The sequence below is a fragment of the Gymnodraco acuticeps genome, unplaced genomic scaffold (genome assembly GCF_902827175.1).
Source record: "Gymnodraco acuticeps unplaced genomic scaffold, fGymAcu1.1, whole genome shotgun sequence".
In the NCBI taxonomy this organism is placed as follows: domain Eukaryota; kingdom Metazoa; phylum Chordata; class Actinopteri; order Perciformes; family Bathydraconidae; genus Gymnodraco; species Gymnodraco acuticeps.
In genome coordinates this window covers 448,390-474,331 of record NW_022990165.1, presented here as the reverse complement: position 1 = coordinate 474,331, position 25,942 = coordinate 448,390, and the positions used below count along the sequence as shown (strand labels likewise).

Here is a 25,942-nt window from a genome sequence, read left to right as displayed (position 1 = left end):
ATTACACACATTTGCATCACCATTATCACATTTTAAAATATATTACGTGGCAAAGACGAGCTTATTAAAAATGTGTTTTTCTTCCAAAGTATATTTAGAAAAATATATCACACGATAGATATTTGTTATGATTCTGTAAGAACGGAGAAGTATTTAGATATTAGATATTTTCAACAATAGCTCCACCCTTACCAGCTTTAACTTTAAGTGATGTTCAAATGAATGCATCAATATGTATAGTCCATTAGTATGATGTATTATCCAGAAATTGGCTATTATGCATAAAGTAATCCAGTACTGTAAGTATATTTTGATGCCAATAGTTTGTTATTAAAATAGTCGAACTTATGTTTTATATTATTAATGTTAACCTTCAAAGGAACTAAGCTTTAAAGAATCAGTGGAGTAAGGTACACAATATGGCTCTGAGATGTGGTAAAGTATAAAATAGCATAACAATAAATGTAAATACATGTAAACACCACAAAATTGTACTATAATTAATGTGATTAATTATTTTCCACCACTGAAAAAGTCTCACTAAGATATTTAGCACAAAATAACACGTTATAAATATGTATATTGTATATGTAATATACGATACATTTTGTATAATCCTTTAACAGTAGTCAGAAGTCAGATAATAAACTTAGTTATTTGAAATGTTGAAAAGTAATTGTCAATTTACTTGTTTTGTTTGAAAGATTTCCATCCACAAGTTTTCTTCATGTTTTTTCATAAATAATGAATGATCCATTACTTCATTAATATTTTCAGTGTTAATCCAGACTTTGTAAAGAATCCACACAAGACGTAATAAATTACAATTAAATACCACTTTTATTTCTGAGAATTCATGACAAAAGATTTTTAGTAAATGTCACAACGTCCACTATATATTAACCCCCATTAGGTTGACAGGCCGGTTGTTGTATCGCTTTGAAATGTCTGCTTCAATCTGTAAAAGAAACAAATCAGAATTAATGACGACAATACTCATTATTACAGTATATGTCAAGATAGATCTAATGATCCAGTGATATGGGTGGGGAGAAAAACCCTACAGCACTTTCTCTTTCTAGTGAACTGAAGTGTGAACATAAAAATAAACTGAAAGTGTAATCCAATACCATTTTCTGGAGTTCCCGGGTGCGTCCTGCCAGCAGGTCGACACGAGGCTCCAGCCTGGACTGCTCCTCCAGAGCTTCCTGTCTCCTCTCAACCATTGAGGCAGCTTTCAGGACCAGGATGTCTGCCTGCTTCAGCTTCTGCCTCAGCACCTCTGACACACGCTCAACATACCTAAACAACACATTTCAGATGTAAGAAAAATGAGAAGGTGTTGATTTATGCTGACTGAAGCAGATGCTATGGGGCTCAGCGTACCGTGGCGAGGCCTGGATCATGAACAGGTGCTGCATCCGGAGCGAGGTGAGGCGACCCAGGAGGTCCCGCACCTCTGACAGCATCCCCCGCACGTGTTCACGGGATTGAGCTTGGATGACAGAAGGGGCCATCTGGAACTGGCTCATGGCCACCACATCTCCCTCCTCTCCCATCTCACTTATGCGCTGGGTTAAAAACACTTCCAGCTGTACAAACACATGAAACCAGTATCACATGTTGGGGCTAAATCTGTCAGATGACCTAATCCAAATTTATTTTCCTTTCAGTTTATTATTTGAATTTGTTTCCTTTATTTTTGATCACCCAAGGCCATGTTTTTTTAATCATTATTTTTAGTTTGTTACTTTTACAGCATGATTCCTCTTTTAAGCTTTATACAATATAATGATTGAACTCAAAAGTAGTACATGGGGTGTTTTTGATTTTGCGATTAAGAAATACACCATTTAAAAAAAAAAAAAAAGGGCAAATTGTATTTCCCCAAGGCTCTTAGAGATGGTGATTCTTTCCAAAATGTCATAAATTATATCATTCCAGTTCTCTATAGATGGGTTTTACGTCTTAAGCCATTTATAAGATAAGATGTACTTTATTGATCCCAAATTGGTAAATGTTTGCGTTGCAGCAGCATAAAAAACAAAGCATTGCACAGAAGTACAAATTAAAAGAGTAGAAATGAAAAATAAAAAAATGTAAACATCTCAAAATAGAAATAGAACAGCATTAAAAAGTAGAAAATATACAAGTTGACCGTGAAATAAAAAATCTATAAAAATCTGACAAATAAAACGCTATTGAAGGGTCAATTTCTTTAAAATCGTGATTCTAAAAGCTAGACTCATTATTCCAAATAAGTGATTTTTTTATATTTGCAGATGTTAAAAGTAAATCAGGGGATTCACGGTTGTTGAAGAGTTATTTAACACTAGATGGCAGCAGTCTTTACCTCCGTGAGCTCATCAATGAACACGCTGCGTGACTGAGAGTTCTCCAGGATAGTCAGAGCATCCTCACCTCGTGCCACACCCTCAGGACCTGCAAGTTAACAAACATTATTTTAGCAAACAGAAATGTTAACAGCTGAGCAATAATGTTGATTTATAAGGGAAAAGTAGTTACAGTCTGTGCCTGCATCAACAATTTCAATTTCAATGGGAGCTGCTTCACTGTCACCCCAGTCAATGCCACCAGTGTCCTGTTAAAGGGAGGCAGGTACAAGTTGTTATATTAGAGCAGAAGTTCCAAAAGCAAAATGTTACAAATGTGTTCTTTTTAATTGCTTTTAACACCATTAGGCTTTTAAGTGTATATTTGTTGAATTGTCAGAGTTGGGATCAGTTTAGAACAAATGTCTTTCCATTTAATACTACTACTGTATGGAATATCCCCGTCCAATCTTCCTCTACCTGCCATCCTGGAGGGGCGGAGCTAAGTAATCTAAAGGCAGCCAGCTCACCTGTGGCAAATCCTTTCCAGAACAAAGAAGCCTCATGTGGAAGCCTCACACCAACTGTTTCCCTGCGTAAATGATCTGTGAGTTTCCTTTGCTGTAAATGCTATTAATTTAACAGCTTACGTAGTTGATATCCGTGTTTGCTGAACTGTTTAAATTGCACTTGTTTAAGTTAGTTCTACATTCTTATGCCTAATTATGCTCAGATGACTGCCTTTGCTGAAATATATTTTGAATTATTATTATTATGATGTGTAATCTCAATGTGATTTGTAACCCCCTTTTCTGTCAGATCAATCAACAAACGATAAGAAAGAGACAATTAAAGATGGATCTGGACTTCTGTATATGCACATCTTCAATCCTTCAACCAAACTATCCATACTTAAGATAAATGAACTTCATTTATACGGTATTTTCTTTTTTTACTTGTATTCTTCTATAATTCTGCATTTTAACACACTTAATAGCAGATCCTATATATGAAGTATTATTATTTAATCTGGTATGTATTGTAGTATAATATACATGTTTTTTTATACTTATTTATTTTTAGTTATTTATCTAGAATGAGAGTAAATGTAATGTGTTTCCCAATAGTATCAATTACATAGTTTTAGCTAGATTAATACTAACCATTACAGAATGTAAACCACATTAATATTTTCTATCTGTAGAAAATGTTCTACATTCAAATTAATATGTACATGTTAACATTTGAGTAACATAATGCGTATGATAAAATGAGTACTGTATATTTAAAATGCAGATATGTTACCTCAGCGCTGGTCTCCAGACTGATGCCATAGTCGGCTCCATCCTCCACTGTGATGGCGGTGGTAACACCCAGAGTGTCTGCACCACTGCCAAAGTTACCCCAGTCAATCTGAAGCGGATTTTCAAAGACCACCATACACAAACATTTAAGTCAGCAGTGAGGCAAATGAATGGTGAATTAAAAGAAACGTACACTTATTTAATAAATGATGTTATTTGTTGAATATCTTGCAGTAGGAGAGAGCTGCCCCAAGAGAAAGGACTCTGAGATTAAGTTTGACAACCCTCATTAGGTGGTAATAGAAGTTTCTATTATGTACAGTTGAGGCCACAATTATTAGCCCCCCAGGAGTTATGGAAAATGTTCCTAAAATTCTTCCCAATGTTTCCAGCATTGATAAAACTTGATATAATCAAACATTCACTAGTGCTGTTTAGTAGCTTTTGGTACATTTTGGAACATAAAATAAGTTTTTAGGCTTGCTTTATATCAAATATAGTGAAAAATGGGTTGGTCAAAAAATATTAGCCCCCAGGCCATTAATAGTCAATAGTGTACCCTTTCTGAGCCACAACTGCCAAGAACCTCTTAGAGTAGTTCTTTACTAGGTTGGCACAGGTCTCTTGAGGGATTTTGGCCCATTCTTCCATTGCAAATTGTTCCAGCTGGTCCAAATTGGTGGTTTCCGAGCATGGACATTCACTTTGAGCACCCGCCAGATTCTCAATAGGATTAAGATCTGGGCTCTGTACGGGCCACTCCAACACCTTGGTTTTGGTGTCCTTTAGGAACTGTTTGACCAATTTTGATGTGTGCTTTGGATCATTAGAGGCTTCTCAATTCTTAAATTTCCCCTCCTCGACTCCTATCCTCGAGACTTAGTCCCGCCCACAGGAGAGGCGAGCGGAGGACTGAGGAGGGGAACCGAGGAGAGAGGAGGGGAAGCAGCAGGCGGTCAGAGAAATGAGAACTCCTCTCCTCTGAGCGGTCATTTTAAAGAAACGTCCATTAATGATGACAGGAGGCACAGCCCTCTGTCTGATGGACAGATGTGTTCATGACGACTTATATATTTACTTTGATTCATTCACAGTGCGGTATAATGAGACAATAACAGGCTACAGATGCGGACATATACACACACATATATTTATATAAATATATACAATTTTTAAAGTATGAGAGCACTCTCATAATAACGTAACACAATCAGAGACTGGATATATCCCCCCCCCCCCCCCTCTCTGGTCGCTGAAATGGGGAATTGAAATTACGGGCCAAAAGTTGTATTTACAAGTATTAAAAGTAAGCAGAGGCCACCAAACCAACTGAGACCTGTCTGTCCGCCGCATCTACGCACTGTACCACACACACACCTACACACTGTACCACACACACACACCTACACACTGTACCACACACACCTACAGCTCCTAAAGCATATCAGGCGTTGTGTATTTTATTATGTGAAGCACTAAATGGTCTTAGAAAAATATCGACTCTTTGTTTGTAGATATCTACTAAACTAAAGCAAATAAAGAGAGTAGGCCTGTTATACTGAGTGATATATATTATACACACTGCTTTGCTTTCTGCACGGACCTCACAGCGGTTCTCTCTGGAAACATCGCGACGCGATGAAAGCAGTTTCTAAAATAATATCCAGGGGATGCATGCAGAGCTGTCATTGGCTGAGATAAGTCCGGCCGTGCGTCACGCCTCCACCGTTCCCGGAAATGCATCCGCGGAGGAACCATCAGTGTCTCCTCGGTTAGAGCTCCTCCAGAGAGCCTCCTCGATGCTCGGTCCTTGGTGTGCATTTAGAGAAATGAGATGTCCTTCAAAATGGCGCGCTGAAATTCATTTCCGGGTCACTACCGGAGGACCGAGGAGTCGAGGAGGGAAAATTTGAGTATTGAGAAGCCTCTATTGTCTTGTTGGAAGACCCAGCGACGACCTAAGCGAAGACTAAGAGCAGATTTTTTCATATTAATTTTTCATGATGCCTTGCACCCGAACAAAGCTCCCTGTGCCTGAGGCTGCAAAACAGCCCCACAGCATGATGTGTTCTTAGGGTTGAAGGCCTCTCCCTTTCTTCGCCAAACATGAGCAACATCCATGTGCCCAACAGTTCCAGTTTAGTCTCATCAGACCAAAGCAGACTTCCAAAACTCATCTTTACCTTTCAAATGTTCACGGGCAAACCTCAGTCTGGCTCTGATGTGCTGCTCTTTGAGTAAAGGGGTTCTTCTGGGACGATGGCCCTGAAGCCCACCACGATGAAGAGCCCTCACCACTGTGTTCCTTGAAACATCAACTCCAGAAGAGGCCAGGTAAGCAACAATCATCTTGGCAGATGTCCGGGGATTCTTGCTGACACCTCTGACTATTTTCCTCTCCAGAGTTCTTGAAATCTTGCGCTTTCGACCACGCCTAGGTTTGTTTCTTACAGAATTAGTCTCCTTGTACTTCGCAATGATGCAACGTACAGCAGTTCTAGACACTGTGAAGCGCTTGGAAATAGCAGTATAGCCTTCCCCCTTATCATGAGCCTCCACTATCTTCTTTCTGAGCTCAAGACTGATTTCCTTTGTCATTGGCATGGTGAGTAGTAGTAGTAGTATAGTCCCTCTCAATAAGGTATTCAAGTGCCTGTTTCTTGGAGTCCTTTTTATGCTGATTGAATGCTCAGGTGTGGCTTGAAAGCTGATTGGTTGATTAGGTGTGGTTTGAAAGCTGATTGGTTGATTAGGTGTGGTTTGAAAGCTGATTGGTTGATTTGGTGTGTTTTTTGAAAAGCAAAAATTCACATGGGGGGCCAATATTGTTGACCAACCCATTTTTCACTATATTTGATATAAAGCAAGCCTGAAAATGTATTTATGTACCAAAAGCTACTATATAGCACTGGTTTGATTATATCAAGTTTTATCAATGCTGGAAACATTGGGAAGAATTTTAGGAAAATGTTCCATAACTCCTGGGGGGCTAATCATTGTGGCCTCAACTGCATGTATCCCCTTATTAATACTCAGTATAGAGACATTAGGACCCACCATATCGTCTGTGACTGTTTCAGAAGGTGCTTCCTCCACAACTGGCCTCTCAATAACCGTGGGGACGTTCCCCGTTCTCCACTCATAAAACGTTGTGTTCCCTTTCTGCTGGGCGAATGTCAGCATGGGCAGGACTGGTTCAGACCTACAGATGACAAACAAAAAGCTGTTCCTGTTTTCTTTAATTATAAACAACAGACAAAACATTTATTTTATTTTAGGAGCTGCAAATGTTTTATCTGCTGCTACTAGGGATGTGTGTATGTGAATAAAAACAGTTATTCTGGAAAAAATGTAAGGTATGTAGGACTGTGTTTTGTTCTATACTCACCACTCGCATACAAAGTTTGTGAAGGCTGTATAAAGTTTGATGTGCTCCTCAAACTTCGCTGCATCCCTCCCAACCTGATCCAGAGCCGCTGGCAGGTCTTTGACCAGCGCCTGCAGCTCCCGGGCCACATGTTCTCCCTGCCAGAGGAGAAACAGTCATCAGGATGAAGCATGTCTACAGTGAGTTCTAATGTTCTTCTACTTACCGTGATGCCGTACTGTTTGCAGGCGGTGTAGTAGCGCTCCCTCAGGTCTGCGGCCGAGCTCTGGCAGTCCACCTCCCGCCGGCTCAGCTCCTGCTGCAGCTGCTGAGCTTTGGCCAGCTGCTTCCTCAGAGCCGGCCCTTCATAGCTCACGTTGCGACTCAGCAAGCTGGCCACCTCCGCTGGGATCACATTGGTTAATTTAAACAACTTTTAATGGGATCAGAGGGTACGATAAGGTTATTCCTGGACTCAAATAATCCCAGCATCATCCCTTAAAAGACTTTATTAGATCCATAATAATCTCTCCGGGCCTTTCAAATGTTCACCCAGTTGTGTGGGTTTAAAATAGAGAATCCATCAGGAGTAAGGGAACATTTCTTTTTTGTAAAAGTAGATTTATTTTTAGAGTAAATCATGTACTGATGCAAGACCATGTGCATGCATGTGTTCATGCATAAAATAAATTAACACTGCAATTCATTTTCTACCTTACGCCTATTGTTTTTTTTAGTTACTTTTTCTTGTTATGTCCATCTTTGAAATAAAATAAATAAAAAACGTTATACATGCAACAATATTTTTTTAATAGCCTTATGTAATTTTGGCAATGTATCCTATAATAGTGTAGCATAATTTGATCGGCAGCAACAAAGAACTTAAATTATTTAAATATTTTTTGATTGCTAAAATAGCCTGCCTACCTTATAATATACAGAGGAGTCTAAAAGTGCATACAGATATTATACAATGAAAAATACATAAAGATAATACACTTACCCAAATAGATATTATCTGCCTCATAAAGGGACACAATCTCTTGCCAGTCCTGTCAAAACAAACACAATTCAAATGTGAATGTTAGGATTCTTTAGTGGTTTTAGAGCAGAGGAACACAACACGAAGAAAGCCCCTCTTTGTATGCGGTACTAATTGGAAACTCCAACGGACAATAGCAGCTCGTTCGAATCTGCTCACCTTCATCCTCTGAGATGAATATCTGCCAAAGATGTTCTTAGAGGAGACCTCAGTTCCCTTCAGCAGCTCCACTATCCTCAAGCAGTGAAAGTAGTGAATGTCTGTCAATAAAAACAAACAAAAGAAACAGAGTGCACATTTAGAAGCCTTCATACAGAGTAGGAACAGGAAGGAGGACTGAACACAAGTTCCCTTTACTGCACAACAAAACATTTATCAAAACAGCCGAGGACTAAAGCTGCAACATATACTTCATCTGTTGCATGACAAAAAGTATTTAAAAAAATATGTTGATGTTCCAACTCTAAAAATGGATGCTCATCTCTGTAACTTCAATGTAAAATATGTTAATAGACAACAGGCACAATCTGGGGTTATAATGGACCTACAGGAGCCGGAGAGGAGCTGCTTGATCTCCTCGTTCTCTGGCATGTCCTGAATGGCAGCATTGATCTTCTCTCTGATTTCTTTCACTGCAGTCTGCCATTTCAGATTGCAGTGACGACGGTCCAGCAGCCAGTCTGTGGACACATGATTCAACATCAGTAATAACCGTGCATCTGGCATCATCTGATTCAGATTGCAGGCATCAGTTGGTGAAAGGTATGAAAAGAGTTTAGTTTACACATAAGCATTTAGGGAAATATTTTGTTGCTACACAGTTTGGCTTAAGAAGTATTGAATGCAGGAAGTCACTAGTCGTGGAGTGTTTTCACATTATTAGTACTTTTACTCAATGTTCTGAACACGTCTTCCACCACTGCACATAAGTAAAGTAACATATGGATAAACAGCAACTCGTTTTATTTTTCGCGCCTTACCCAAAAGCTTGCTGGTCTGTATGTCAATTGGAAGGCTTTGAATATTCTGTTGAAGTCAGAAAGACAGAGGAAACATTAATAATACATTGTATTAGTCCCTTTTTTTTTGCTTTTGCTGTACCTTAGTTCTGGAGAAATACATCGCATTAGGGTGCAATATTCGATGTTAAATACCCTACACAGAACCGAATGGCAAACTTTCTATATTGCATATCTTCTGGAAATATTTATGTTTTACTTGCTGGACTTTGACTGGTTGACAGCTAGTAAGCTAACGTTAGCTAGTAAGATTTAATAAACAATCCAAATCAAGAACACTTCATCTTACCTCCATGTTTTCTTTACGTCCTCAAAATCAAAGTACTTACAATATGTTACGGCTTCATTATATGTTTATTTATCAGGTTTTAATTCACAATTATTGTCATCATCCGGACTTCACTGTTTATGACACGTTACGAGGAAGGAGAACCAATAGAAGGAGGTGATGTTAAATCTGCTATAAGGACTGGCCAATGATACGACACTGTGCTGATACCTGCAGCTGATTGGTGGACGGTTCAGATCCTTAGTGGCAAATCTACAATTCACCACTAGAGGGCGGTGTCGACCTATAACTGAGATTATAATTTAAGGCAAAGCAAGATACTGTATTTTGCTGATAAAAATATAAACAAACGAACAAGCAAGCAGTTACGTATATCAGCCTAGTAAGCATGAAGTTATGTATATTATGGAATGTTTATTTTACCATGATCTCTGTTTTGTCCTTGTGTCACACATTGTAAATTATGTTTTCTAAATTAAATACAAAATAGAACACTGATTATGTATGTTATTGATTGTGGATGTTAATGGATGGATGTGTGTATCTTGATTATTTTATGGATTTGTTTCAAATATCCTTCAAAATGCTTTCTCGATCAACATTGGACATTTCAGTGAAGAGTGAGCAAGGCCAAAACAAACGAAAACTTAAGACAGAGGAAATAGGTATTTTTAATATGACTGTGTCCCACCCTCTCTGTTGGTCAACTGTACCATCATGATTTTTCCCTGAACCCAACATGTTCAACAAGAATGGAGGTCATATCAAGTTTTAATAGGCTTTATTAAGTTTATAGTAGTTCACATTATTCTACTCTAAAAGTATCATAATCCGAAAAATATTTTAGTTAAACTCACACATTTTCTGTTAGGAAACACCAGAGGAATAACATTACATTTTTGGTCATTTCAAGAAGGAAAATGCTGTGCAGCGTGCCATGTGACCTACTTTCAGATCATTTGAATGTGGACCAAACTTGCAAAGTAAATGTGTATTCACTGAGATTCTATGCAATCCATGCAAAACATAAAGGGCCCCCCCCCTCACCTCATTCACATTAACTTCCAGAGTATGCAACTCTCCATTTACTTCAGTTATGTAATAGGGATAAGAGACTCAAATATAAACTCTATTCTGCGTCCAAATTCCACATTAACACAAGACTGGGTTTTAGAGCGAGACTGATAAAGGGAATTTATCTGCAGTTTGGAAAGCTGCTCCCCTCTCAAGTTCACATTACCCCTGATGTCAGTGATCTTGATATGGACTGGGTTGGCCAGACGAAAGGCTCCTCTAAATCACATGGTTGCAACATTTACTCACTCATGCACTTAGCTGGGGCAGGTTTTAGGTGTGTGTGTGTTTGAGGAGGGTGTGTGCTGGAGTGGGAAGTACAGAGGTGACACACACACAGAGAGAGAGAGAGAGATGCTGCACCTGTGCATGATTACCTGAGGAGAAGGAGAATAAAATAGAGAGGAGGTTTAGAGGTTGTAAGCATGGCGGGACAGTTTGACATCTGATCTTCCTTAGTCAACAACAAGGTAAGAACACACATTTTATAGCTTTTGTATGTCTCTAACATGCTGCAGAAACTGGTATTGTGATCGACAACAGAATGCCCTTTAAGTCTGAATAGTTTGAGGAAAAGTTTTAGTATTGGCTTGTTTTTTTTGCAACTTTTAAATATATATTAATTATCTTTGTATACCCATAGGGCGATAAAGTCTCAAAGACTTATTTCCATCGTTGTTCCTAGTATTTTCACAGACCAACAATGCAACTGCGACAATTAGATGTATGATATGCAACAGTTTTGACAACCACTGAACTGTATTAAAGCAAACAATTCAAAAATATTTGACACCAGGTGGCCAAACAAATTAGCTGACTATCCTCATCTTACAGTTACAATGAATTTAATGTTTGGGTTAGACTGTTTGTCAGACTATAACACGTTTTATGATGTCATCTTAAGCTAATAGGAGGCTGGAGCAGGCATTTTAGATACTGTTGACTTATGTATAATATGGAATCTTACAATATGGAAAAACATGTTCAATGTTTAAAATATTAGAAATAAATATAACATAAACAAAGGCTTTGCTGCAAGTTATTCGAACGGATGTCATTGCTATTTTGAGGCTTCGGCTGGTGACGATGTGAGAAGCCATCCTTAAAGATCCCATGTCATGCTTTTCCGGTTATTACCCGTCCCCTTGTGTTTTATGAAATTTTTTCTGCATGTAAACGGTCTGCAGAGTCATAAACCCTCAAAGTACACCCTGTAGCGAGTAAAACTCTAACACAGAAAAGACCTGTCTGTGCTGCCCCAGAACGCCTCGTTGGAGATTTCTCTTTTTCCATTTTTTTCTTCCTGGTCATAGTGACGTAACGGCTCCTCACACACACACTGGGTGTTTCTCAATGTCGAGGAAAGCTGCTCTGGAGTGTGCTCTGCTCCAGAGCCACTATTTCAAGGATACTACCTCATCGAGTGCCGCCGAAGGACTGTTCCAATGTCCAGCATACTTGGAATTCTACAGAGCCCGGCGTACTTCGTTGCGGGAAATTTCGAGGCTGCACATGTGTAGATTCCGGTCTTAAAAAATCCCCACAATGCTTTGCGCACGGAGCAATTTCCAAATGTTTGACGGAAATCGCGCTCCATTTATGGCGGGGCCTCAAATATGATGGGCATATGGGCCTGCACACCTGTTAGCCTGTTCCACAATTCTTTGTTTTCCGAGGCTAGGGCTGAAGTCGAATAGTCCATTTAGCTTAGGAACCTTCCTAGCGGAGTGAATGACCCGGAAGTCCCTCAGTGGCAGCCATGATAAGTGCCGTTCGAATTCTCTAGAATGATAGGAAAGGAGGTTTCAAACTTCCTTTATAACCTCCTTTAGCTTAGGAACCACTGGACCTCCCTAACCGAAAGGAGAGGAGAAAAAGCTGCCTTGCAGCCGCAGCATTTGCGTCACACAACAGTCGGCCGTTCACAGAAACAAACAATTATGACGGTGAAATTATGATGAAAGTTACGGTGCTTATTAAGCTTTTTAAAACGTATGTGGTAAGTTGCCAAAGTGCTTTGTTTTGAACGTTCATCAGTATTATAATCAAAAAGAGAAATATGAACGTTAGTTTTTACTGAAATTATCAAATAAAGTCAACATTTCACTGAGCTGTGTGGGGTTTGTTCAACTTTTAAAAGATGTTTGAATGGTGATATACACAGTGATCAGGACGTGCGGTGAGGTTCATGGCTGGTGAGGCACTGACTCTTTCAGTCAGATTTACAAATATTATATTTTGACCTTAATCGAAATATTCTGTTATTTTCAAAAGCTTTTTTAGTCTGATGCTTCGATTCATTTTAAACAGACCGTTCAACAAAAGTATACCCGAAATCTAAATATTGGATTGTTCTTTCTTCGTAAGATCCCATTTTCATTACAATTGTGGTCTTACCTTGACTTGAAGATGAAGTCCATCTTCTGCATGTTTTCTGAATGGAATCGGACCCATCAGGCTAAACTAACCTGTAGCTGCTCCGTCCACACTCACAACAACGTCATACAGACATAAATAAAGCAGCAACTGTATTCAACCAGTTTCTGAACAGATATGAGGAGCTGTGAGCTCTGAGTGTGTGCTAACAGCTAACGGCTGATGTGTTGGGCCAATCACGCAGCGTCATTTCTTGACTGGCAGCAAAAACAACCAATCACAGCAGTGCTTCTATGGCTGGCTCTGTCCAATCACAAACAAGAAGTGTTCTCCCTAAGGAATACCCTTTCCGTCCAATGTGAAATGCTGTGGTGTTTTGTGAAATGCTGTGGCGTTTTGTGAAATGCTGCGGCATTTTGTGAAATGCTGCGGCGTTTTGTGAAATGCTGTTGTGTTTTGTGAAATGCTACGGCGTTTTGTGAAATGCTGTAGTGTTTTCTGAAATGCTGTAGTGTTTTGTGAAATGCTGTTGTGTTTTCTGAAATGCTGTGGTGTCTTGCACTTCAGGGCCACCGTAGTATTGGGATCATTTGTTTTAATGTGGACCGGAGGGAGAGGGTGACGAGCAGAGATGGGGTCGTTACTAAAACAAATTAATACATAGGCCTATTACTTTAAAAAAAAAAAAGTAATATATTACACTACTTCGTTACTCTCTACATAAAGTAACTCGTTACTTTACTCGCCGAGCACGTTCGAACTGCGCATGCGTGAGTGGCAATAACTCTCCTTACCAGCAGGCGGCGGTAGTGTGTATTCGTCATTCAAAAACAGGCAACAACCGGAAGACAGAGAAGAAGAACAGACTACGTGATATAAACAAACAACAAATAGCGTGTGCATTAGCTTCACCTTAGCATGTGTTCTTTGCAGGTGTTTGTTGAGGTTTGACGTGGTGTTTACAGCAGTGGATAACAGCTTCTGGCCTGGACACAGTTTGCACCTCACCGTCACATTCCTGTCTATTCTTTGGACAAACTCAAAATAATGGGCATACCTCCACCTAGTGATGGCAAAATGAAGCTTTGAATGAAGCATCGAACCACTTGGACAGGGAGGAGAGGGCCTTTTATCAGTTATTAAAGTTGAAAAGCAATGATTAAAATACATCCATTCCGGGCTTTGAACCAGCTGCGCGGAGGACATCGCCGCATTCGGGCCGCCGGCTGTACCCACTGGGCTGGCTATCTATTCCTTGAAATATTTAACTGTTTTTATATTACTGATAATTGTCTTTTTGTTCACAACTTCTCCACATTTCGAAGTGTTTCCCGAGCCAGAACGACCTATCATTCTTCCTGGCTTGCTCTATAATGATATAAAATGCAATACCAACAACAACTCAACAGCAACAACGCAAACTACGACAACAACCCACACATTGTGCATTGTTTAGAGTGGTCATAAAGTGTTGAAGCACTCAAATTTGAAACTGTTTCAACCTGTCACCTGTCAGAATCGAGACGAGGCAGTGCATTGAATCGCGCAATGGACCGCGAACCAGTCAAGTGATTAATTCAGGAAATGAAGCAGTTGCTGCTTCGGACGTCACATGTCACGTGATTTGAAGCAAGCTTCGAAGCACTGCTTCTATGGAATAGGAAGTCCAGGGTTGAAGCTCCGTTCGAAGCTTCAGTGTCAAACTGCCATCACTACCTCCACCCCTCGAAAGTTATCGCTGACTCTGCCATGTTTATGCAGCACTGCACGTGGAGATGTGGACGCGCAGATTACGTAGGCCTACATATAATCCTGCGGCGGAAACCCCTCTTGTCTGTCAGTGTGATTATGGCTGATTTTAGTAAGTAACGAAGTAACGCGTGTCGGGACAATGTTAGTAGCCTAACTGTAGTGTGCTTACTGAATTATAAAAGTAGCGCGTTACACTACTCCGTTACCGACAAAAGTAATGTTATTACAGTAACGCGTTAGACCCAACTCTGGTGATGAGCATAAGTTTCACTTTCCTTTTTTATTTCAATTCCAACTTTGGTCATGAAGAATATGTTTCTCTGTTGTCCACGTTCATAAAGCATAAAGCAACAGCATCAGAGCACGGTGCAGAGTCTCTAGATGAGTTTACAGTAGTCCCTCCTTCTTATTAAACATCCATGTTGTAGTCCGCTGTATAGAAAACTGTAGTTTCCATAGTTTCCCCACAGCAGCAGACGCACATTCATGACGTCCGCTGGCACATCATAAACACGTCGGATAGTGAAAGTGCATTCGGATTATCCTAAAGTACCGCAGTCTCTTCTCCTAAATCCTTTTGAATTCTCCTATCCACTATCCCTTAACCCCGTGACGTTTCACTCAGAGGTCAAGGAATAGACGATAGGGTTAGACGTTAGGAGCTGATTTTTGGATTATCCGACCGCAACCTTGGAAGGATTCTTGCATCGCTTCTGAAGGACCTGACTCGGAGGGACTTGTCCTACCAAGGAAGCGTCCTCGACATTGAGAAACACCCACTCACTCAGCCTTATCTTTTCTCAGCCGCAGCTCCGCGAATTTCCTCACACCTGTGTGTGTGTGTGTGTGTGTGTGTGTGTGTGTGTGTGTGTGTGTGTGTGTGTGTGTGTGTGTGTGTGTGTGTGTGTGTGTGTGTGTGTGTGTGTGTGGTGTGTGTGTGTGTGTGTGTGTGTGTGTGTGTGTGTGTGTGTGTGTGTGTGTGTGTGTGTGTGTGTGTGTGTGTGTGTGTGTGTGTGTGTGTGTGTGTGTGTGTGTGTGTGTGTGTGTGTGTGTGTGTGTGTGTGTGTGTGTGTGTGTGTGTGTGTGTGTGTGTGTGTGTGTGTGTGTGTGTGTGTGTGTGTGTGTGTGTGTGTGTGTGTGTGTGTGTGTGTGTGTGTGTGTGTGCTCAGGCTGAGGTCCGCGGTGTCTCGCAGACCCCACGCAGCAACCAGGAAACAACACCAGTAATACAGCTCACACTGTCTGCTCCTCGAGCCTCAAAGGGCGGAGCAGCGAGCCACGCAACGTCCCGCCAACACGGCACCCAGAGCCCACGCAGCATTCTCATCTGTTTGTCATTACTGGTGTCATTTCCTGGTTGCTAACAAATGCCATTGTAACACATAATCACTGATGTTCCGCTGTAAGGTGGTGGACTCATCAGAACAGAGTGGGCGAGCTGACCAATCAGAGCACACTGGGCTCATAGGGGGAGGGGGGCAGGAGCTCCAACAAGCCGTTTAGGACAGAGTGAATACACATACTATACAGAGACGCTGTATGAGAAACCAATGTGAGTTTGGAACATTGAACAATGTGAATCTATTCTAGTAGACCTCAACAATGGAATTCTGATCAGTAGAAATGGCCATGACATGAGACCTTTAATTCAAGATTGCTAGAAGTTAAGTCAGAAAAGTAAGAAAGTTATACATTTAAAAATGTTTTGGTCCTTGCAGCCTTACATAATCTCACATTATATTTAGCATACATGATGTTTCAAAGAAAAAACAGCATTTATGTTTCCGTGCCTTCTATGTCCACATAACAAATAATACAAATCCTAAAATAGCATTGTTATACATCAGACAAAAAACAATATTCCCCTTATCAACTCATTCAACTTCTGCTGTTACGGGTCACCAGTAGCTGGCACAAGGGAGGATACCTGAGATTCTAATAAACCGTACTCAATTATGAGGGCAGCGCAGTCCTCGTGCCCTTGGAGCCTCCTCCTCTCTTTGTCTCCCTTTGTCATTGTCTCCCCTTTTCTCTCCCTCCAGTTCAAACACTGTGCTTCTGAAAAGCTTTGCAGCTGGTTAGTAATTTCTGAACGTGGTCAGTGTTCCCTTCCTGCCGTGCTCTCTGAAGCTCAGCCACACATAACAGAATACATGGTAACTTATTAAAGAGAACTATGGCAGGACTCCTTTATGTCAACAGGGCTTTTCGTCTCAAAGGTCACATCGAAGTCAAACATGGCAGAAAAGAAATATGTGTCCAAATGCCGCTATGATCTGTTACTTAACAAGGTGTGCAACTGCTGCGTCCTCCAAGGAACTTTGTTCAGTAGAAACTGCCAAATGAAAAGTCAACAACACTATACAAATGCTCTTTCAACATTTGGTATGGAGAAACCTGTCTTTTTTGTAAAGTTAGATAGAAAAAAAGGCAACCACTTACAAAAGGGACATTTTTATATGCTATAACTAAGTGTAAATAAGCAACAAGTACGATTAGGTTGTGAATATAATAGCACATTAGCTCTAAAGTAATCAAATGTTCCATTATAGTGCATACATTACAATTGTTAAATTACCATTCAAATCCTATCACAACATTAAACCCATTGTTTGGCTTTCTTGAACCTTGGCACTGCTTGCAGGTGCCACAAACATCACATGGCTCTGATAAGAGTCACAGGAGTATTTCTGCAAAGGGCATGCTGGGTATTTGCATAGGCTACATGATCAAATGACCACACCAAAGGAGGATTAGTGAGCCTCTTTGCTTCCTGTCCGCCCTCGTAAAGTAGAAATCGTAGCGTTAGAACAACTCATAAAATCTGGTTTATAAGCCATGTGTTTATTCAGTTACTTTTTATGTTTTATTTGCAGTTCAAAGTTTGAAGTTAATCCCAGTTTGAAATGCATTAAAATAGAATTCAACAATTATGAGCAACACGAATTTAAAGACCTTGTTGGAATTAAAGGTTGCCTATTATGCTCTTTTGAGTTATTATTTTCCTGTGGTGTGTTTATAAAGGTTTTTGTGCATGTAAATGGTCTGCAAAGGCTAAAATCCCAAAGTTCCCTCCAGATAGAGTTTCTCTCCAACACACCGACTGAAAATTGGGCTCCTTTGTTAACTTGAACAAGACAGTAACATCACGTACACTTGAGCTTCTTTTGGCTAGCACTCCAAAAATAATGTACGTGATGGGCTAGTGGGACATCTCTAAAGTTGACCAATCATAACAGAGCCGGCCAGCCAACCAATCAGAGCAGACTGGGCTCTGCTTTCAGACAGAGGGTGGAAAGGGTTTGGAACTAGCATGTTAACATGTCACAGTGGAGACACAAAATACAAAAATATGAAACCAGAAAATTAGTTTTGGTCTTTTCTCTGCCTGTGTTAGAAAATGGACAAAGAAACCCGTTAAAAACATGGGAGTATATACAGAGATGAAATGTAGACAAAAAAGGTCTGCAGTGATGATCAAAAAACTAACTACGTTATATTGAATCTTGTGCCAGGGCAGGAATGTACATATTTTGTTATCGATCTTGCAATTTTGTCTTGTTTGTAATAATTTATTACTTTGGGATTTTGAAGAATACCTAAGGTGACTTAAAGAAATGTCTGAACAACAAGCCAAAACTCCCAAATAAATTACATTTGTTCTAACATAAGATTAATACAAAGCAGTAACCTCTTACATGCTTGCTTGAAAAAAAACCATAAATGATTAAGTGAATGTCAAAATAATAAACGTTGAAACTGAAAACACCAAACTTGAAAACAAATCTATCTGCCCAAACCAAAGGTCACTGTCAGGACACTAAGAAGGCCAGTTTTTATTATAAGTTATACAGCACATCATAAACACCAAAGAGTCCACATTCATTTGATGAGGAAGTTATTTTAGCTCACTGGTTGCCAGGAGACTGATAGCTGATCTGTGTAGCTACATACTTTTGAATTGTTGTAAATCAAGTAATATAAATAGAAAAATCCAGGTGTTATTGTGATGCTGACAATAGCGACCTTCCTGTTGCTGTTTATAACATGGCTGAGTTTCAACAGCATTAAAACAACAGCTTGCCTTCTCATCAGTCTGTGATCTTTTTGTTTACACTGACTTCATATCAGATCTCAGAGAGATGGAAAGAGGATACTCTTCAGATGATCATTAATGTATCAGCCGAGAGCAGAGTGTCAGGTTTCCTCCCCCCTCAGGTTACATCTACTAATGTTAAAAAGAAGCTTTGCATAGTTGCTGTCTAATCTCTGAAGACAGGGCTGATTGAAAAATGGTTTTGGATTAGTACCATAGCTTGCATTTTATAAATACTTAGAGAAAGTCCAAATTCCTCGAGCAACATCCCAAACTGTAAGAAATGTTTGACCAACCACCAGAAATAGTTGTTTGAAAAAAAGAATTTGCTGAGGTCAGTTTAGTTTGTTTTGGGATATTTTGCCCTTCATGGTATGGGGCTTTTCTTAGTGATGGTTCCAAGATGTGCACTTTTGTAAAATGGACAAAGTTAAATAGTTTTAAACTCTGTAAAGTGTTAAATGAGCATTACAAAATCCCTTTCTTATAAATATTTTGCAGAGGATATCACCTAAAGGCTTTTTCTGAGTGGTAACTTGATACCTTTAATAAATAATATTGCTGCAATATCTTTTTTATTGAAGGTAACATAATAAGGTAGAGAAACCCGCTCTAACTGCTTCTTTCCTTGTGTTTCTTATAGTATGCTCACTAAACTGTTCAATGCCAGGTCTAAATATAATCATCTCCAGTACATGTGCTCAGTCTCAGCTCTGTGTCCTTCAGGTCAGTCCTCCCCCTCTCTACGGGTGCCATGGCGGATCAAAGCTGGTGGAAGCTGACCTTCTCCCGCAAGAAGAAGTCTGAATCCAAGGTCCTGTACGAGATCCCAGCAGAGTATGGCAGCAACACGGGGAACAAAGAGCACCCGAGCGGTACCCCCCCCACAGACCACATGGACAGCCAGTTCAATGCCAGGCTGGAGAAGATCGTGGACAAGTCTGCCACCAAGGGCCGCCACGTCAAGGTGTCCCACTCCGGACGCTTCAAGGAGAAGAAGAAGGTCCGAGCCACGCTGGCAGAGAACCCCAGCCTGTTCTCCGAGCACAGCCTCAGTGACGAGAACCACAAAAAGAAGACTGACAAATGAAAAGCACACCTGATTGCAAATGTGTGATACATGAGTGTTGCACTGATAAATGCTGAAATGAAGGATAAAACGTACACAAGCACAACCATGTGGTGCTACTGTACTGTACATGTGCTAAACTGGATCAACACAAGGCCCCACACCCATAGATACTGTAACCAATGGACTCCCACCAATACAAACAGCTGGTATCAGCACACAGGAGACGTTTTTATTACGCCTCATATTCTCCCTTTCTGTTATTTATCTACAGTCTGCCTCACCTCATGCAAACATCCCTTTGAATTACTTTATTGTACATTTATTTTTATTATTATTAAGGATTGCTGGAATTAAAACCTCCTTTTTTACGTCTTACAAAATCAAAAGAACATTTTTATTACGTTTTCATGACCAAAGTAAATAGGAGACTTGATTTTGATGTTGATATATTGTGATAAATAATCATTTTAAATGAAAGCTGTTTATGTAATGTTTTTCTAAAATTCTAAAGCAAAAAAAGAGTTTTGTTTTTAATAAAATGACAAGATGAGTTAATATAGAAAGAGTGTGTTGTATTTGTGCAGACAATCATTTGATTGAGTATTGTCAATGAATGATTCAAGCAACTTAATCTTGGTTTCGGGTTACAGTATTTTTATCCACCTGAGCTTGTTTGTGCTGGATGGTTTTGTTGTCATGGTGACACTGACATTTGATACGCAGTGGTGTGCTCTTCTTACATTTGATTATATGGCTTTTATTAAGTCAGTGATGACTAACGCTGATCATTCAAGAAAACAATCCCCTGATCAGCTGGTTTTGCTTAAAGGCCAACTTGCAGGTTGATTTGTGTTATACTTAATTTATATTGAACCTTTCCATAAAAAGACCATTTGAAAGGTTGCCTCAGGATTGTATGTTTGACTGTGAGACTACACATGATTGTGTTTTGTTGTGTGTTGGTGCTGCCATCTGCTGGCCACACATGCACTCAGTCCTCAGTTACAAATTAAACTTTAATCTGGCTTTTCAGTCAATTCAAGTCAAAATAACATTCTCATCTTCCATCAGTAAACAATAAACACCAATATACATCTCGTAATAGTGCAACATGTACATGATACACACAATAGTTGGCACAATTTAAGTCGTCAGCTAGAAAGACACATATAGATGCTTGTTATTCTATAAGGTGTAAATAATACTAATTATAATGAAGATTTGAGGCGGTTGCTTGGTTTGACTAGAGAAGCTTCAGTACATGCTCAGAATTGTAGCAACAATCAAACATAACATTTTACAACATTTTAGAAAGAAAAAACAAAACAATGAATACCATCAGAGGCCCCCTTATTAGGAACACTTGTACAATGTGTTACAATTCCATGTTGCAGCTCTGCCATACATTTTCTATCTGAGCTGAGCTGAAATGCTTTTAATTGGAAATGTGTACATTTTCCGTTACATGTTAGTTATTGTACTGTTTATAGGAGAAATAGGTGGTGGCTCTATTACTTTTTTACTTAATAAACATCATAAAAGTAGACTTTATGGTTTTGGATAGCATTACATGATCAAGTGTAAGTGATAAAGTGGCCACTGAATGTATTTATTTGTTAGATTGACAGATAATTCTTCTGGAACTTATTAGGAACAGACCTCTAAAAACCAAAGCATTACAGATTATTCCAACATTGAGGGGTGCATTTATGGTACAGGTTGTGCTTTTTAAGATGCAGGACACAGTATCCGCAACGTTAGGACAACAAGGCTGAATAGACAATGTCCCTGTCAATCATTATTTAGCGCAACCAGGTTGACTTTGCTCTTTTTCTGTAAACCATACAGCATGTTTTCATGACATAAAGACAATTCAAGTTGTACCACAAGAGCGTCACACCTCCAAATAAATGAACTGACATAAAGAACGAGGAGATGACACAACACAGTTTGCTTGTAGATGAATCCTTCACACAGTAGCACCTATGAAATCAACATTGAAGTACCTAGAGACGAGCGCTTACTTCCATAGAGTTCAACACATTTGATTATGAACGATGAGTTGAGGTAGTTCTCACGGGGACTGACGCTGGTACACCCAGCCCCCCTCGGCAGCGTGCTGAAACTCCCCCAGCTCCGTCTCTCCATCTTTGGGCCGGGTGAAGACGATGCGGTCGTGCAACCGGTTGGTCTGACCCTGCCAGAACTCTATCAGGGAGGGCTTGACGATGTAGCCGCCCCTGTTCACAAAGGACAGTTATTTCAATCAGGAAATGATGAGATAACATTGTTTTGATGTGTTCACAAGACTGAGCGATAGTCCTATGGGTTACCAAAGGGTAAATGGTCAAATGAAGTGTACTGGACAAGAGAACTGGCCCACTCGGCAATAATAAAGTACTATGGCATTAACTATGACTAATGGATTCTTGCAAGTAAAATGTAACAAAGTTCCTTCACCTTTTCATGATTTGAAGATGTTATAATAGAAAGAACAAGTGGTCTGATGCTCACCAGTAATCAGGCATAGGCACATCTGTGTCTTTGTACTTCTCCTCCAGCTCTGCATTCTTCTGCCTTAAATACTAAAAAGACAAGACAAGACAGTAAAAAGTGAGCCTTTAAAGTATTTACGTACATATGAAGGTATTGTTTGGGGTCTTACATCTCTGTTAGGAACCGGAGTGCTCTGTCGGCTCACAACTGCCCCGATCTGGCTGCTCTTTGGCCGGGAGTGGAAGTAGTCACAGGAGCTCTGGAAGGGGATTCTCTCCACATTGCCCTCAATGCGAATCTGCATATCAGAATTCAAATGTATTACTGTGGAAAATCTATAAAAAATATGTAATATAAGGCAGGAAATGATGAGCACTTGATGGATGCTGACCTGTCGGTTAAGGGGTTCCCAGTAAAAGACAAGACATGCATGGGGATTGCTTTCCTGAGGACAAAAACATAGAAGGCAATAAATAACAATACATCCTACAAATATAATAATTAATAGTCAAGCTGCTGCAACAACTAACCAGTAAAGGAGCTGAATCACATACACATTGTCGTCTATTTCTTCTTAAATGAAAAACAATTGATTCCCAGAGAAAGGGAATCGAAATGAACATTGTAAGCTCTACAAACTTTTCAGTGGGTTCCAAGGTGGAGTAACTCACCAGCTCAGAACCCTTCCTGCTCTCGTAGTTGGAGAAGAAACGGAAACCCTCGTTGCTGTAACCTTTCAGGAGGACCATACGAGCCGAGGGGCGTCCATCTCTGTACAGACAGGCAGGGAGAGAGTTGACATTAGACGTTACAAAAATGAAAATACATTTGATTTTGGGAGTTTCTGTTACCCACTTGGTGGCTGTGGCGATGCACATAGCATTTGCCTCTCCGACTTCAGGGCACTTTGTGGCTTGATCGAACCAGTTCCCAAACTGAGTGATCGGGTCCAGAGACACAAGCTGGCTCTCCTCAAAGCACTGGGAAACAAATAATCAATCATACGTGAATGTTCTGAGAAACAGACAATGGTGGATATATTTACTCAACTAGTGTTAACTAGAGGATTTCCATTTTGTGCAACTTTATACCTCTACTCTACCACATTTTAGAGGGAAAAATGCTACATTTTTACTCATTATATGTGTTCGACAGCTTTAGTTGCTATTAACTTGATCCTTTTGGGTTTGAGTGTTTTGGATAAAATGAAGGATTTAGTGTTCCTCAATGACTGAAGATAATGTTCCTGCTTCTTAAGATTACACTTTTTTAAAAGCCTCTTGGATCAACTGGAATATGCAAAAGTCAAAACAGGGCTATAGAAGTTGTCCTATTTAAAGATGTGGTTCTAATAGGGCAGCAATACAGCTACAAACATATGGGAATCTTAAAGAATATGATACATCCTGCAACATCTACAGCACTAAAATGCACCATGCACATGAATGCAGCAGTCATATTATTCCAATAACATAACTGACTGAGAATGTTGCTAGATAGATAGCCTACTTTTATTAAGTAAGGTTTTGGAAGCTTTTACTTGTATTAGTATTTGTGTAGTCTGGCAGTAGCTCTTTAACTTTGATAAATGACTGAAAACAGACACTACTGACCTTACATAAACCTCACGCAGGCCCAGGGTCGGCTCTAGAACAAATCGAATGGGGGGGCAATCATTTACCAAGGGGGGACACACTGCCGTCAACAACCAACACACAAACACCAACGCAACTTCAATTTAAAAAAACATGCTGTAAAGTCTATTTTCTTTCACACACATTGCAGGGGTGTAGTGCTATTGTATAGCGCACCTATGACTTGTGCATACATGCACCGTTGTGGCACGACCACCAAAACAGAAACATATAAGGACAGAGGGTGTCGTTTTCTCATACTGATATTCTGCATAAACTGTGCCGTTGTATTTGCTGTAAAGTGTCTTTACTGTAGGTTATTTTTTATTATATGTACAGCACTTTGGCTCGACCAAAAATCGTTGAAAAATGTGCTATATAAATAAAACTTGATTTGATTTGATATGGACATAGGCCACCATATAAAAAGTGTGCAAATGTATTTAGTATCCTATCCATGTGAACATGTCTTAGGTGGGGGTGGACCTAACCTCCTCTAGGAGGGTCTGGGGGCATGCTCCCCCGGGAAGATTATTTTTAAAATATTGAAGTTAAAAGCATCAATCTGGTGCACTTTGAGAGCAAAGTGAAGAGATCTATGGATAGCCTACATCTCTCAGCATCCATATGAAACAGAACTGTACACACATTTACTTTTTCTTTATGGATATTTTACTAATCATTCCCCTTTTAAACTGTATTCTTGTGTTACTGTCCTATAGTATTTCATACCCGTTTTTCATTTATTCTCTCTTTAATAACTATAATCATATAAAGGTATTCCTCGAAAATACTTACATAAATGGTGACCAAACCGTTTGAGACCCACTGAGATAACTTACACTAAAGTGAACTATCTAAACACTGAGAGAGTCCTTACCTCACTGAGCTGACGTTATAAGATCCTCTCAGTCTCACAGGAGAGGACTCTCCTCCACCTTGGTGTAGAAACAGCCCTTTATAACCGTTAGCATAGCTAGCTAACCAGATGCTAACAACAACATTCCACGTTACCGCTCACGCACTCACAAAATGCGCTCGTGCCACACACATACAGAGCTTGAATGAAACACAGAGACCCATGTACTTGTACTGTACTGTATATCATATTATTTTTGATGGCTTTACTGTATAATCAGTATAACAGATGAACAGATCGCCACTGGGCTCTCATCTAAACACACAGCCACGTAATGATAACACAAAAAGGTCAGGGGTCATTGGTCAAGCAACACACCAATCAGAGAGCAGCAGTGAGCACACCTCAGGCTGTGTTTTATATTTGTATTATTTATTTCTGATGTATTTCACACAAAAAACCTTTAGTGGAAACGTTTTCACTTATATGATTAAAAAAAGAAAACAACGGCAAAGTGGCAAGGCTTGCCCACCCTGCGTTGGGGGGCACAGTGACTCATTTGGGGGGGCATGACCCGCGAATGACCCCCCATGACGCCGACCCTGCACAGGCCCTTATGAATGAGCCAACCAGTGTCACTATCTTTGGAATACCTAGATTTGCTTATAGGTTGTACAAGTCTCAGTTTTTTTCTCAAGACAACCGGGTAGATATAAAAACAAATTTATAGCAGTGTTTTTCCACCTTCATTGAACTTAAATTATAATAACCTTGCAGTTGCAGTTACACACTATATGATGTTATATGACTGTGTATTTCCCTGACAGGTAACTCACGTCCTCATCTCCTTTGTATTTCTTCCTCATGTTACTCAGGTCCATGTTTGTGTCCTCGCTCGATGATTTCCGGCAGAAATTCCGTGCACAGACACGTCGATGACCCGCTGTCAGAGAGGCATGATAACGAGGATTTCTGAGAAATAAACTGCTCTGCCTCAATAGTAAATTCGCAATGAGTATGCGCCTCATGATTGTCAAACTGACGCTGACGTAACAACACATCCTCCTTTACGTAAAGTAGCCGATTACTTGTTTTGTAACTGGACCAACTGTTTGTAATATGCATGTCCAAATAATTTTCAAATATATTTTCACACGTAAACTTTGGTTATAAATAAAGCGTTGTATGATTTAAATACAAAATCTGAAAAACTATTAAATGGTGCTGCG

The 25,942-nt window shown here is 39.9% G+C and overlaps 3 protein-coding genes across 4 annotated transcripts; 1 reads left to right on the top strand and 2 right to left on the bottom strand.

Annotated features, from left to right (window-relative positions):
- Positions 1-817: 817 nt before the first annotated feature.
- On the bottom strand, positions 818-10,757 carry cdk5rap3 (CDK5 regulatory subunit associated protein 3). Of its 2 annotated transcripts, none has more exons than XM_034217548.1 (14): positions 10,678-10,757; positions 9,027-9,072; positions 8,595-8,726; positions 8,206-8,306; positions 8,008-8,056; positions 7,231-7,409; positions 7,026-7,162; positions 6,695-6,839; positions 3,639-3,746; positions 2,527-2,602; positions 2,354-2,442; positions 1,387-1,592; positions 1,131-1,302; positions 818-958 (listed from the first exon to the last, which is right to left on the bottom strand). In XM_034217548.1, the coding sequence occupies exons 3-14, from the start codon at positions 8,635-8,637 to the stop codon at positions 893-895; spliced, it is 1,371 nt and encodes a 456-aa protein (XP_034073439.1). In that variant the 5' UTR covers positions 8,638-8,726; positions 9,027-9,072; positions 10,678-10,757; the 3' UTR covers positions 818-892. The 2 variants fall into 2 exon arrangements, with proteins under 2 accessions (XP_034073439.1, XP_034073438.1); XM_034217547.1 differs by lacking the exon at positions 10,678-10,757 and adding an exon at positions 9,355-9,546.
- prr15lb (proline rich 15 like b) lies at positions 10,748-20,201 on the top strand. The gene is made up of 2 exons (XM_034217551.1): positions 10,748-10,898; positions 19,379-20,201. The coding sequence occupies exon 2, from the start codon at positions 19,407-19,409 to the stop codon at positions 19,740-19,742; it is 336 nt and encodes a 111-aa protein (XP_034073442.1). The 5' UTR covers positions 10,748-10,898; positions 19,379-19,406; the 3' UTR covers positions 19,743-20,201.
- Positions 20,202-20,722: 521 nt separating this feature from the next.
- Positions 20,723-25,789, bottom strand: pnpo (pyridoxamine 5'-phosphate oxidase). The gene is made up of 7 exons (XM_034217549.1): positions 25,550-25,789; positions 23,076-23,200; positions 22,892-22,991; positions 22,612-22,665; positions 22,390-22,518; positions 22,239-22,309; positions 20,723-21,964 (listed from the first exon to the last, which is right to left on the bottom strand). Exons 1-7 carry the CDS (start codon positions 25,772-25,774, stop codon positions 21,799-21,801), a joined length of 870 nt encoding a protein of 289 aa, XP_034073440.1. The 5' UTR covers positions 25,775-25,789; the 3' UTR covers positions 20,723-21,798.
- Between the last annotated feature and the right edge of the window lie 153 nt (positions 25,790-25,942).